The following is a 12,328-nucleotide window of genomic DNA, read 5'->3' as shown; positions in this document are numbered from 1 at the left end:
AGCAAGCAAAGCCTGTTTCAGTGTTCATATGAGCACCTGAGAATTATTTTAAGACACACTTTAAAAAAAATGTGACCCTGCCTTTCAGTATGCAGGATTTTTAATTTTTTTTCACGAAATAAAACTGAGGGTAAATGCAGTCTGATTGATCTGACAAGGAAGCTATAATTAAAAGTCTTAAAATTTTAAACTGTGAATGACCAGAATTGCAATGGCACTTGATTTTGATTGAACTTAAAGGTTCAGTTCACCCAAGTGACAAAGCACACTGTCAAAACTTTTCATAGGAAGTGTTTCTTTGGTCGAAAATAGTTCCAATATAATCAGCTCGGTCTGCTTTGTGGATTATAAAAGGAATATTGAATAAATGTCATTTTTTTTTACGTTGTGTGGACCACTAACGAAATTCCATTCACCTCGAAAATCAGAGACAACATAACAAAACCTGGCTAAAAAAAAGCTAAACTATCTGCATGACGAAATACAAAAAAAGAGAAAATGTGTTTTGTCTTTGGATGAATTGACCCTTTAAAAATCTGTTCTGTCTAATAACTGACCCAAGTGTTATCTAATCATTATTGAAGACTTCACCTTTATTTGATACAAACTCTCTGATACAAACTACTGCAGTTCTCAATGAAATGTCATGCCATGGGGCAATCAGTGGGCCTTAATGTCAGAAAGACCCCCACCCCCTGAATTGAACCTGTCCTCCCTCACCTCAGACCGCGAGTCCCAGCACTTCTGTCCTGTAATGGAGTTATAGATCAGTGTTTTTATAGAGTGGTCAATACTTCCCTGTAAACCTGCAGGGCTGTATGCATTATTGATCTCGCCACAGAGGGGGGGGTGTGTGTGTGTGTGTGTGTGTGTGTGTGTGTGTGTGTTTGTTTGTTTGTTTGTTTTCAATTACTCTTACACTTTTGAGGACGATAATAAGAAAAGATGGTTACGATTTAAATCAGCAGCTGACGGGTTTGTTCAATACTGGATGTGCCAGATTATGATGGACGTAATTTTCTCCAAAAACACAAGAAAAATCTGGATGCACTGTTACCATTTCTCAATAAATGTAACGCTTGATTTGTCTTTCACCATCTGTCTTCATTCAGTGGTACTTCAACGATGCAATGAAAACTGTGAAAACAGAATAATTCAATCAGACTTTACCAAAAGTATCCAAAGGAATGTGACATGAGGAATCTGTATGTGTGTAGCAGACTGAAAACAAAGAGAAGCAAAAAACTGGCCATAACACTGGAGCGTCAGTGTAATAATTAAGTTTTAGAGCAAACATTTTGATTGTTCAGTCTGGGCTCCGTGTTGGTTTTATTAATAAAACCAAGACAAATACCAACATCAATACAAATTGATGTTTGTATTTAATACATTTGTGGATTTAAAACCAATTATTGTATTGAATCCATAAATGTGTCATTGCAATTTTTTATTCTCTAAGAAAAACGTATCCAGTATCATACGCAGTGTTACGAACAAAACTAGAACTAAGCTACGAGCAAATACTGAAAACTGGAATAATTCTTCAGGAGTTACTGTCGCATAAACTTGCAGTGGGTGAATGGATTTTACCACATCAAATTCAGATTTTACTAAATAACCAGATGTTTAATGCAGTAAATCACAGACTTAACAAGTGTGTTTATCTGTTAATGAGCCCCAATATTTTACAATTCAGCCTGTTACATTACTTCTCTGCATCAAGTCTCGTCTCCTACTACAGCATTGCTCCATCTAGTTTGAAGATATGGACACTAAAGTTCCTGGAACACAGGAAACTGGACGGAGAACAATAGATAATTTGTCTTAAAGGATGATGAGGTTGCGAGTACATTACTTTGTGTGCAGTTTCTTTTACTTTGTGGTATTGGAGCCACCGGGACAGTTCCGAAACTATACTCGGTTTGTTGTGCATAAAATACAGAAAAACAATGGTAAGAAATGCAGATAAATTACAGTAGAACTACGCAATTTCCTCTTTTCAAAAGGTCACCCTACTCCTCCGCAGATACTGCCCTCCCACACTGTCAAACAGCGGGTAAAACCGTCATTCTTCAGAGTACCGTCTCTGCTGCACAACAGTGGACTGAGGTCACGGTTCCAGTGTGTCAGAGATTCATCATCCCAACTGTCCATCTGTGTTTTTTCAGGACGACAAGGACGGCGATGTGTCTGAGGAGGAGGAGGATCTGGTCGGAAACAGAACAAGCAACTCTGCCAACAGGAAGAGGCAGCTGTGGTGGGAATCACGCCAGGGCACCGATGAGAAAAACGTAAGTGAGACGCAATACACAAATGGCCAACAAAGTACGGATCATTGGACAGGTCATGAAGTAATCACCCTTTCGGTTGTCACACTATTGTTCAGTACAGAACCCTTTGTAAAAAAACAAAACAAAACAAAACGTGAATATATTGCTCATGAAGGAAAAAAATGCTGAGAATCCAAACAGCCTTGAAAAATATCCTGAAGATGTGTTTAGAATAATTTCCCGCATTTTCTGAAGTGTTTAACCTCTTTCAACAAGGTTGGCCACTAAAAACCCAAATAACACATTTCCTTGTTGCATTTAGCTAATAAACAATAACAGAGGGGACTGGAAAAATGCTGTAATATTTTAGTGCAGGAATAGTTAAAAACAACAGGAAACCGCCTCTTTGTGAAACTGTAAACTTCAAGCTGTGGCTGTTGATTTTTTTTTTTTTTTTTTTTTTTTTTTTTCACAAGTCTACATCTTGTTTTAGCCGAGCTTTTAACCTTCATAATAGACTCATCCCTGGGAAGATTTCAGCTGGAAAATGCACATGCACACACCGACCTTGTTCCCATATTAAGGTCCGCAGTCTGTCTCCGCCGGCCACCTCCAGAGGTTTAAAAGCTTTTAGGGCGTGCAGACAAAGCTGAGCGATGGGCTCGATTTACAGAGTAGTGCTGCTCGGCTTTGTTCCTGCTTATCAGAGACCATAAAGAACCAGGATGCCTTTGACTTCGGCCGGTCATCGATAACACACCTTGTCCTGTATGCTCTTTTCTCCGCCCAGCTCCTCTCTACCCAGGATGGCATCAGTACAGAGGTGGGGGCTGCTCTGGATGTGTCTTAGATCTGTGCGTCTTACCCCCATTCACCCCTCGGCCCTGCTGCAAGAAAAGGAATCACTGCAAAGTGCTTTTCACACTGCACCCTCATAGACCGGGGTTATCCTTAACCCGTGTTTAAGAGCTTGACTCTGAAGCTCCCACTTCTTATAACTACAGCTTTTAAAGGATGGGTTCACGTTTTTTCACAGGTCCCAGTCTGTCTTAACCCTACACTCGTTCCTCCTGTCCGTACGGGCACTGAATAAATCTTTTTAGTGCAGAATTACCTCTTTGTGTCATTATCCACACAATAAAACGGCTGTGAATTTGGAAGACCCCCACTTGATTTGTCTCACTCAGGCTGCTGAAGCCTCACATTAGCTCAGACCGAACTTTAGAAAATCATTTTGGCACAGAAAGACTGGATGGATTTTGTTCCCCATCATTTACGTCATGAAAGGGATTTCTGTGTAGCCAAGGTGGACAGGAGGAATGATTGCAGCCTCTGAAAACTGTGTAAACGCACGTGGGCACGTGACTGTTGTTTTACGAAGAACCTGCTCTTTAAGTCTGTAGCTTGTCTTTCCTATTTGGTATTTTCAAAAGCACAGAAAGGTAGAGTAACTATCAAAGTTATTCCCTTTTGGACTTTTATTTTATGAAATGCTTGTTAGCCCAGGGTTATGAGTCAAAGAATGTGCAGTGTGAAAAGCAGAAAAAAAAAAAGAAAAAAATCCCTCTACCACCCCACAAAGACAAAGTGTAGTAACAAAGTGGCTAATGAGACTAAGAAAAAAGAAATAGCCCTTTTCCTGGTTGAAAAGCAGAATATCCAGTTGGTAAATCATTTAATTACACAGAATTAGTTACTCCTGTTTGCCTTTGTGGGGACGAATACTGTACAGTTGTGTGATCCCGCAGCAAAATCAGCTCCACGGTTGTAGAAACTTAATTTTTAAAATATTTTTAATGACGATCTACAGGCCGGGCCCACCTCAAACGGGACGTCCTTTGACTTCGTCACGGCTGAGAACGGACCAGGCTGTCTGGACTTGTACTCCACCCCCCAGTATAAAATGGACCAGCCCAGTAACGGTACAGGTGAGCTGTTCACTCTCGACTGTCTTCGTCTTCTCTCCAAATTTCCTCGGGTAACATTCTACCTTAAAGCATTCATAAGCAGAACATAAACGTTTTGATAAGTTGTCTATAAAACACTGTCATGCAGTTGTAAGCAGATATGCGTGTTTATTAATGCATTTATCAACAACTGTTACTCCTTCTGTGGAAACCCAAGAGTGGAGTCTGAAAATTACCGACAATATAGTAAAACACAGTTGTTTAAATAAAACCATATTTCTTCGCAGAAGGAGTTGTAATTGTTGACAAATACTGTCCATTAATAAACACTAAGAAATCACCTTATAGTTGCTTAAAACTACATTATAGTGTGTTGTAAACCATTTATTCCTGCTGCCACGTGAAAATCTTGTTTACAGAAATTGGTTTCATGTTCCTTTAAAGCCAGGTGGATAAATAAAGGAGAAAAGGGCCTGTTTCTTCCACGTTTCTTGAGAGTTGACATTACATAAGCTGAATAAAATGTACAGTATAAAAAGATCAAATAACATTTTGTAGATTAATAAACTGTCATTTTTATTTTTATTTTGTCATAGTCAGAGTGTATGTTAAGTTAACTGTGCCATGGTCACAGGGACAATTCCAACAAACATTGTTATACAGTAAATTAAACCAGCCATCAGTGCATAAAATTAGTAAATTAGCTCCACAATGTTACAACATTAAAACATTGCTTCCGTGTTACTTCATCAATACTATTAATCCAGCGGAATAATATATAATGTATAATGCGCTCCGGATCTCTTCTTTGGCTCTGGATTAGTTTTGTGAAGTCTGAGCAAATTACTCGAGGGGCATCTTGTTTTGGGCTTGGAGACAAGAACTCTTTTAACCAAAAGCCTGAGTTAAAAACTGGGTGGATGGAGTTGTGAATTTGAGTGTTTTTCAGGCACGGAGGGTCTAACGCAAGACACTAGTTGTTGTTGCGTTATGGGTCGTGTAAGATCCAGTATTTTTAGATTTTATTATCCAAGTCAGGATATCCAGGCATCTGCTGCATCAATTTCTACCATTCTTTTTCGACAAGTGGAGTCTCGCAATTGTCCCCAAACCCGACGGAAGTGCAATACCAAATCGCAGGGGTGCCCGGCTGGACCCAGGAGACGAGAGCACTGTAACTGTTTTAGCAATGAGCTGTGTCCCTGTGTCCAACCAGAGAAAAAGGATGGGTGTGCGTACGAAGTGTGTTTGCCCCCGGAGGATTCGGCGTTGGACGGAGGAGAGGAGAAGTCTGAGGGAGGCGAGGACGGGATGAAGAAAAGAGGAGTCAGTGCCATGGTCAAAGTCTTCCAGTTCGTCATGAAACAGAGCTACATCTGTGCTCTCATAGCCATGATGGTGAGTAATGCAGCCCACAGTTGGTGCAACAGTTGGCTTATGCTGTATTAGTGTCGAGTATTTGGATGTTAGAAAGGAAAACATCCAAAATTGCTTTTATTCGCGAATTTATAATCCACCTTAAACAAACTGTTGCAAAGTTGACTCCTTTTAAGTAGTTGCCAAAAAAATTCCCCAAAACAGATCACACTCGACGACGAAGATGTGACTGTTGTTTTCCAGCCTGCGGCTTATATTTAAAGTTTAATCTGACTTGACATGAAAGCAGCATCATAACCAGAGAGTTCAAACCCACAGACCTGCTGGAAAAACTCTGGTGTGGTACGTTAATGCCAAACATCTCAGCCTCCTTGATCGGCTTCAGTTAAGATGCCCCTGAGCAAGGCACTGAACCCCTCTCTGCTCCAGTGGAACTGCTGGCTGACCAACAGGAGGGAGCTGTGGTTGTACTGGGCAGCTCCTATGGCTGCCCAGTACAACCACAGTACAACTGAGCATCTGTTCTCAGTTTGAATATTCCTGGATGAGTCGTAGTTATTTAAAAAAATAAAATAAATAAAATAAAACAGTTACTTAGTTTGACTTTGGTTATGACTTGGTAACACAGACTGTCATTTTTTAAATGGCTCTTTCTTTGAATGCAGTTCAGAAATACAATTAACACTTAACTGTTCTTTGGTTTATTGTATGCCTTAAAGGAAAATCTTAGGAGGACTTTAAGTCAGTAACAATGTTTACATTTCTAAATAGCTTCAAAAAACTAATATGGAAAAAGACCAAATTAACCCTCGCTACCCTCATTGATGCATTTCACCTTGAATGTTGCATCCCTCCTTCTCAGAGTCCTGACCCCCTCCTATGTTGATGAGAGGCGTCCTTGTATCTGTTTAGAGATTATGTAAAAAAGAAACGTAGGAAGAAAAAAGTAGGAGAGAGGGGAAATAAAGCTACCATTGAGAACACTAGGGTCATGATTGTGTGTGGGAAGGTCAAGGTTTAAGCAATTTAAGCAATTTAAAAACGTGACTTCCTGGAAAGAACCATAAATTTGTCATTACTTACGGGTAAAATAGAGGGTGATCAGTTGGTACACTTCCAGTTATTACTAAATGCTAATCTAGCACAACCCTTTTATTCAGAAAGCAGATGAGCTACACATTTAAAATGTGAGCTGTATCTAAAGGGAAACATAGAATTTTCCAATGATATATTGGATATATATTCACTAGGGTTTAAATGGGGCAATTTCTTTCATGAAAATTCATTTGGATGTCAATAATAAGCTCAACACCACTAATCGAACTAACTAGAATAACAATCTCAGAACTTTGTCTCTATTTTTCCTGTAATTAGTACCAAACTGCATGGTTCTTCCCAGGAAACGTTCCAGAAAATGTTAGGAAATAGCAGACATGTAAAACACGTTTTTTTTCCTCTTTACCAATAGTAATCCAAGTGGTAGTTGTCTGTACATCCATGGTTGCAGTGTGAACAGCTCGCTCTCTGACTGAATGGCAACAATGCACATCAGGGTCACCCAAGGCATGATGGGAGCTGCAGTGCCAAAACGCCATCTACAAACACATTTATGCCTTACACGGTTTTTCTGTGACCTGTTCTCTTCAGGCGTGGAGCATCACGTACGTCAGCTGGCTGACGTTTGTCTTCCTCATCTGGTCCTGCATGCTGTGGATGGTGAGGGACCGGAGGCGTTACGCCATGCTGTCGTCTCCCTTCATGGTGGCCTACGGCAACCTGCTGATCGTTCTGCAGTACATTTGGAGTTTTGAGAACATGACCGAAGTCTCAGGGTTCTTTGTCAAGAAGAAAAACCCTTTCCACTCACTCTCATCCAAGGTTCGGGATTTAAAATTAACGGCCAGAGAAGGAGGAGAATTTTTTTCATGTTTACGTTTGCTGTGTGTTTCTGTCTATTATAAATCCATGCTACCTGAAAGTGACCTTTAGATTCAGTGACAACGTGCGATATCAAAACACAAATGCTGTTTAATATGTGCGATGATTTGTAATGCAACAGTTTTCCTCGCTTTGCAGGAAATGGCATACATCTTTTAGACTCCGAAACTGAACAGTTGGCTAAATGAGACTGTCAAGCTGTGCCTCTCAGTTCACCGAATAAAAGAGAGCAGTCATACAATGTAATTCTGAAGGAAAAGGTCATGTTTGGAGTATTTTGACATATTTTGGAATCGCTCAGAGTCTCTCATGTTGGCAGCCACTGAACCTGACCTAATAGCGTCTGGAATGACATTTTATACATCATTTGGAAACCACAGACATGCAGTGGTCTTTCCCTTGCCCTTCTTTTTTTAATCACCCATATTACTGTTTTAGTAAACAGTGCATGCGTTCAGTGCAAGTGGAGATGCAGTTATATTTCACACCTGGGTCAAACTGTATTGTAAAGTTTATTTTAAGTCCCAGATAAATGCAAGACGTGCCTGAAAGTTTAGACAGTTCAATTTAAGTTTAGAAACTGGATTCTGATTTACTGTATACACACATGCTATTTCTCCTTCACCTGAATTGTGCTCTCAGCAAGTTAAAGTAAATGCGAATGATTTGTTGGATCATCTTTTCTTTTCTCGCTGGTCCTCTTTTTGTATAAACATCTTATTTATTGTGTGAAGGTCCTGTGTCTGCTGAGCTTCTGGCTGCTGCTGAGACAAACGCTCACGGAGAGATGGGAAAAACAAACGGAAGACAGCGCCGGTCTCTCAGACGTTCATGTGGAGGATCAGGAGAGGAAGGGTAAGCCCCGCGCTCTTATTTTATTTAGACTATAGTAGAAATACTATATAATGTTGCTTAGAGTATAAGTAATTTTGGAAGTTTCCACCAGCTGCTAGCACGACCCGTCCTGTGGAAATGTTACTTTGATTAGTATTAATTGCAGGTGTCCGGTGTTAGTTAGAATTAAAGTAATTTTATGATCAAACAATTTCAACTCAAGGCCCACTTACAAGGTTTTCTGGGAAAGCCGGTGAATGAACCAACGAATGGAACTGCCTCAGTTGTCAGCTCTGGAAAAAACCAGTAAGTGGCCCTTGAGTTCTGATTTCATGTAATAGGGCTGCAACTGATGATTATTGTCATTATCAGGTAATCTGCTGGTTATTTTCTTGATTAATCATTTAATTGTTTAGTCCATAAAAAATTGGAAAACTGTGAAAAATGGCCATCACAGTTTCCCAGAGCACAAGGGGACGTCATTGGATTTCTCGTTTTGTCTGAACAACGGTCCGAAACCCAAAAATATTCTGTTTACTATAATGTAAGACAAGGTCATGCAGCAAATTGTCGAATCTGAGAGCACGGAACCATCAATTCGTTGGCATTTTTGCCTGGAAAAATCAAACAGTTAATAGGCAATTAATTTTCTTTTAATCGAGTGATCGATCAATTTTTTTAATCAACCAACCGTTGCAGCTCAGATATGTGATATGATTTACATTTGTCTATCTTTTATGTACAAACAAAATGAAGAGAGAGCGTCAGGAAGATCAGTTGACCGATTTGACCGGTAGCCCACTGGAAAGTTGGCCGGTTTCAGTCAGTCGGTGCACTTTTCTGATCGGCTGCTGTGTCTTATAGAGGAGGAGGACCCTGAGGAGCGAGGGGAGCAGGACATCATGCAGGTTCTGGGCAACATGGTCATGGCTATGCTGGTCAAGTACTGGATCTACATCTGTGGGGGGATGTTCTTCTTCGTCAGCTTCGAGGGAACCATCGTCATGTACAAGATCATCTATATGATGATGTTCCTCTCCTGTGTGGCGGTCTACCAGGTACCGAAACACATCAGTGTATTCCTAATATAAATGTTTGTGGGCGCACACACGGACAGACGCTTGGAGTTACACGCAGTGTTTTACGGCTGCACTGTTGTCAAATCTATAAACATTTCAAAATAAACAGTACACATTTTTATGACATTCAGACACATTTAATACTTATGGAATATTTTGGATCTTGACAAAATAAAATGAAATTAAACAAAGTTCTCTCTGCACAAATCACAAGACCAAAAATGTTTTTGTTTTGTTTTTTTTGCTTATAAAGCTCTTTGAAACCAAATTAAGTGTATTTATTAATGTACTGTCACCAGTTAAAATGGGGCTGTTTACTAAGTGTTATGGTCAGTGTTTATTCCAGATTTAGCAATCGGGTGGTACGCTGTTGAATTTCCAAATTCAATTTCCCAAAAACAGAAGGTACTGACAATTGTAGTAGTGTCATAAAGTTTGTGTACCGCAGGGCCATAATCCACAGTGTATTACTGACTGTTTTATGAACTCAACCACAGTAAAACAGAGCATACACCCTAAATCCAGGCGTCCGCTGGCCCCTGCGTTTAATGTAATGCATTATGGGTGTAAACCTCAGATAGTTCACAACCTCTGTTAAACAGTTATTTCAATCATTTCTATCTAGGTTCACTACGAGTGGTGGCGAAGGATCCTGAAGTACTTCTGGATGTCGGTGGTGATGTACACCATGCTGGTCCTCACCCTGGTCTACACCTTCCAGTTTAAAGGCTCGGTGGAATTCTGGTCCAACATATTGGGCATGGACACACAGAGGTGAGCTCCACCGAGCGACTACAGGTCTGAGAAGCAGGCTACTCATTCACCGCTGGCTTCGCTTCCCCGACAGGCAAACAAGCACGGTTGGATTTGAAGCTTTTCAACAACTTAGACAGCAAAACATCTATGTTCTCTTAAATTTGAACTTGTAGACCATTGGTATTTTAGATAACGGAAAAGTGTGTGTGTACGTGTGTGTGTGTGTGTGTAGTTTGTATATTTCAAACTCCCTGCCAGCAGCAATGAAAGAAAAAGCACTCGGTTCCCGTTTTAACTTTGAACTATTTGAACTAACTTTGAACTATTTTGACTTTTTATTGACGTTCATTTTTTTGTCATCAGTCGTCTTTTCGCTCAAACTGTTGTAAACACATTTCACATCTGAGCGCTTCACAGGAACCACAAATAGACAATAACCTCCGGTCTCATTTTCTTTTTATTTTTCTTTTTCTTTTATTGAATTTTCTGAATTTATTTTTTATCCATGCAGCTTGAAGGACCTGGGCCTGGAGCAGTTTACCGTGGCCAAGCTGTTCACCAGGATTTTCATTCCCACCTCCTTCCTGCTGGTGTGTATTCTTCACCTGCACTACTTCCACGACCATTTCCTCCAGCTCACCGACCTCCAGGCTGTGGTGGCCAAAGAGGAGAGCGTTATCTACAGGTGAGACAACTCCTCTTTGATTTCTGGGTCTTTTGTCCTTGGATTTTAAGGTCAAACGACTGAAATACCCAATGCCAAGTTATCATAACCTGCCTTATTAGAGACTGGGGAAAGGAAGCCTGCAGTTGCTTTTCTACTCGCTCAGCAAGATTTTTCTTTGGCGTCAAAAATCCTTTGAATTTGTGACTTAACCCTCTGGGGGAACATTGCATCTTCAGTGGTGACCTTGTGCTGTACGAGTGGATGTATCTGAGTGAAAATACTCCTTGGCTGCAACTAAGGATCATTTTCATTATCGATTATTTCCTCAATTAATCGATTGGTCTATAAAATGTCTGTCCCAGTCTCCGTCCTCTTCACGTGTTTTGTTTTGTCTGACTAACAGTCAAGAACAATGAGCTATTCAGTTTACAACTGTGAAAGACTCAGGAGACCAGCAGATATTCACTTTTGAGAAGCTGGAACCAGAGAATTTAGTTTTTTTAACTTAAAAAGTGACAGAAAACAATTATTCAGTTATCGAAGCTGTTGTTGATTAATTTTCTAATGATTGACTAATTGATTAATCAGTTTTCCCTTTAGTTTTAGTTTTTTTTTTCCAAAAAATCAACAAATTTCAGCAGATTTCAATAATGATTTCTAATATATCAATTGAAATTGATTGAATCGATATCATTATCAGGAAACTAAAGATGATATTTTCAGATAAATATATTTCACAATAAAGATAATCGATGCAGAAGGACAAATAAAATAATAAAACTGATGTTTAGCGCTGTGAACTGTGTTCTGCTATGCAATACATCAGACCAAAGGTGGATCATCAGCCGGTCAAAGTGGGCAACTGCCTGTATGTCACCTGGGTGCTTGAGGAAATAATCAAACTGCCGTGTACAGTGGGGGTCAGTATTGGCCCGACAACAATTGTTTACCCCGTAAAGAGGTTCATCCAGCCCTGCGTCAGACCAAACTCTGTGTAAGTTCAATAACTAATTTTTGTTCATTTTGAATTACAACTGGTTCATAATCATGAATTTGAACATTACAAATTTGTAGAGCAGTAACATATGATCACATCATCAGCTCCGGCTTCTGCTTCTCGTGTAATTAAAATTTTGAATCAATGTTAAATGCCTGACGATCCGACGAAATAGGGTCACAACTTGAGACAACTTGAGATCTTTTTGAGATTTTTTTTAATTTTTTTAATGAGCATCACACAGAGTGTTCTTCATCTAGATGGTTAGAAGAGTCTGATACCTTCAAAACAGCTTTAACAGCTGTGCTTTTAAAAAGAAAAACCTTCTGGGTGTTTCAAAGATCAAACAATGAAATCGCTCACTTTTATGAATTTAGAAAAGTAATAAAAATCAGAAGCCACATTAGGTTTACAGAAAAACCGCCGTTTTCCTCTGTGACTGGATTGTAGTAATACATGAGAGGCACAAACTAGGGTCTACATCATAATAACGTGATTCAACC

The 12,328-nt window shown here is 39.8% G+C and overlaps 1 protein-coding gene across 6 annotated transcripts in view; it reads left to right on the top strand.

Moving 5' to 3' along the window:
- The window catches only part of LOC120798534 (piezo-type mechanosensitive ion channel component 2), a 92,189-nt gene that overhangs the window by 35,061 nt on the left and 44,800 nt on the right, over positions 1-12,328 (top strand). For 5 of the 6 annotated variants that reach the window (XM_040142873.1, XM_040142875.1, XM_040142874.1 and 2 more), the window contains exons 9-17: positions 2,169-2,291; positions 3,061-3,093; positions 4,081-4,198; positions 5,394-5,575; positions 7,202-7,432; positions 8,227-8,347; positions 9,191-9,384; positions 10,031-10,179; positions 10,673-10,846. In XM_040142873.1, coding sequence (XP_039998807.1) covers positions 2,169-2,291; positions 3,061-3,093; positions 4,081-4,198; positions 5,394-5,575; positions 7,202-7,432; positions 8,227-8,347; positions 9,191-9,384; positions 10,031-10,179; positions 10,673-10,846 — 1,325 coding nt within the window. The remainder of the gene's footprint in view (positions 1-2,168; positions 2,292-3,060; positions 3,094-4,080; positions 4,199-5,393; positions 5,576-7,201; positions 7,433-8,226; positions 8,348-9,190; positions 9,385-10,030; positions 10,180-10,672; positions 10,847-12,328) is intronic. The other variant, XM_040142872.1, reaches the window with a different exon arrangement.

The sequence above is a fragment of the Xiphias gladius genome, chromosome 14 (assembly GCF_016859285.1).
Source record: "Xiphias gladius isolate SHS-SW01 ecotype Sanya breed wild chromosome 14, ASM1685928v1, whole genome shotgun sequence".
Taxonomy (NCBI): domain Eukaryota; kingdom Metazoa; phylum Chordata; class Actinopteri; order Istiophoriformes; family Xiphiidae; genus Xiphias; species Xiphias gladius.
This window is presented reverse-complemented; position numbering and strand designations above follow the sequence as displayed.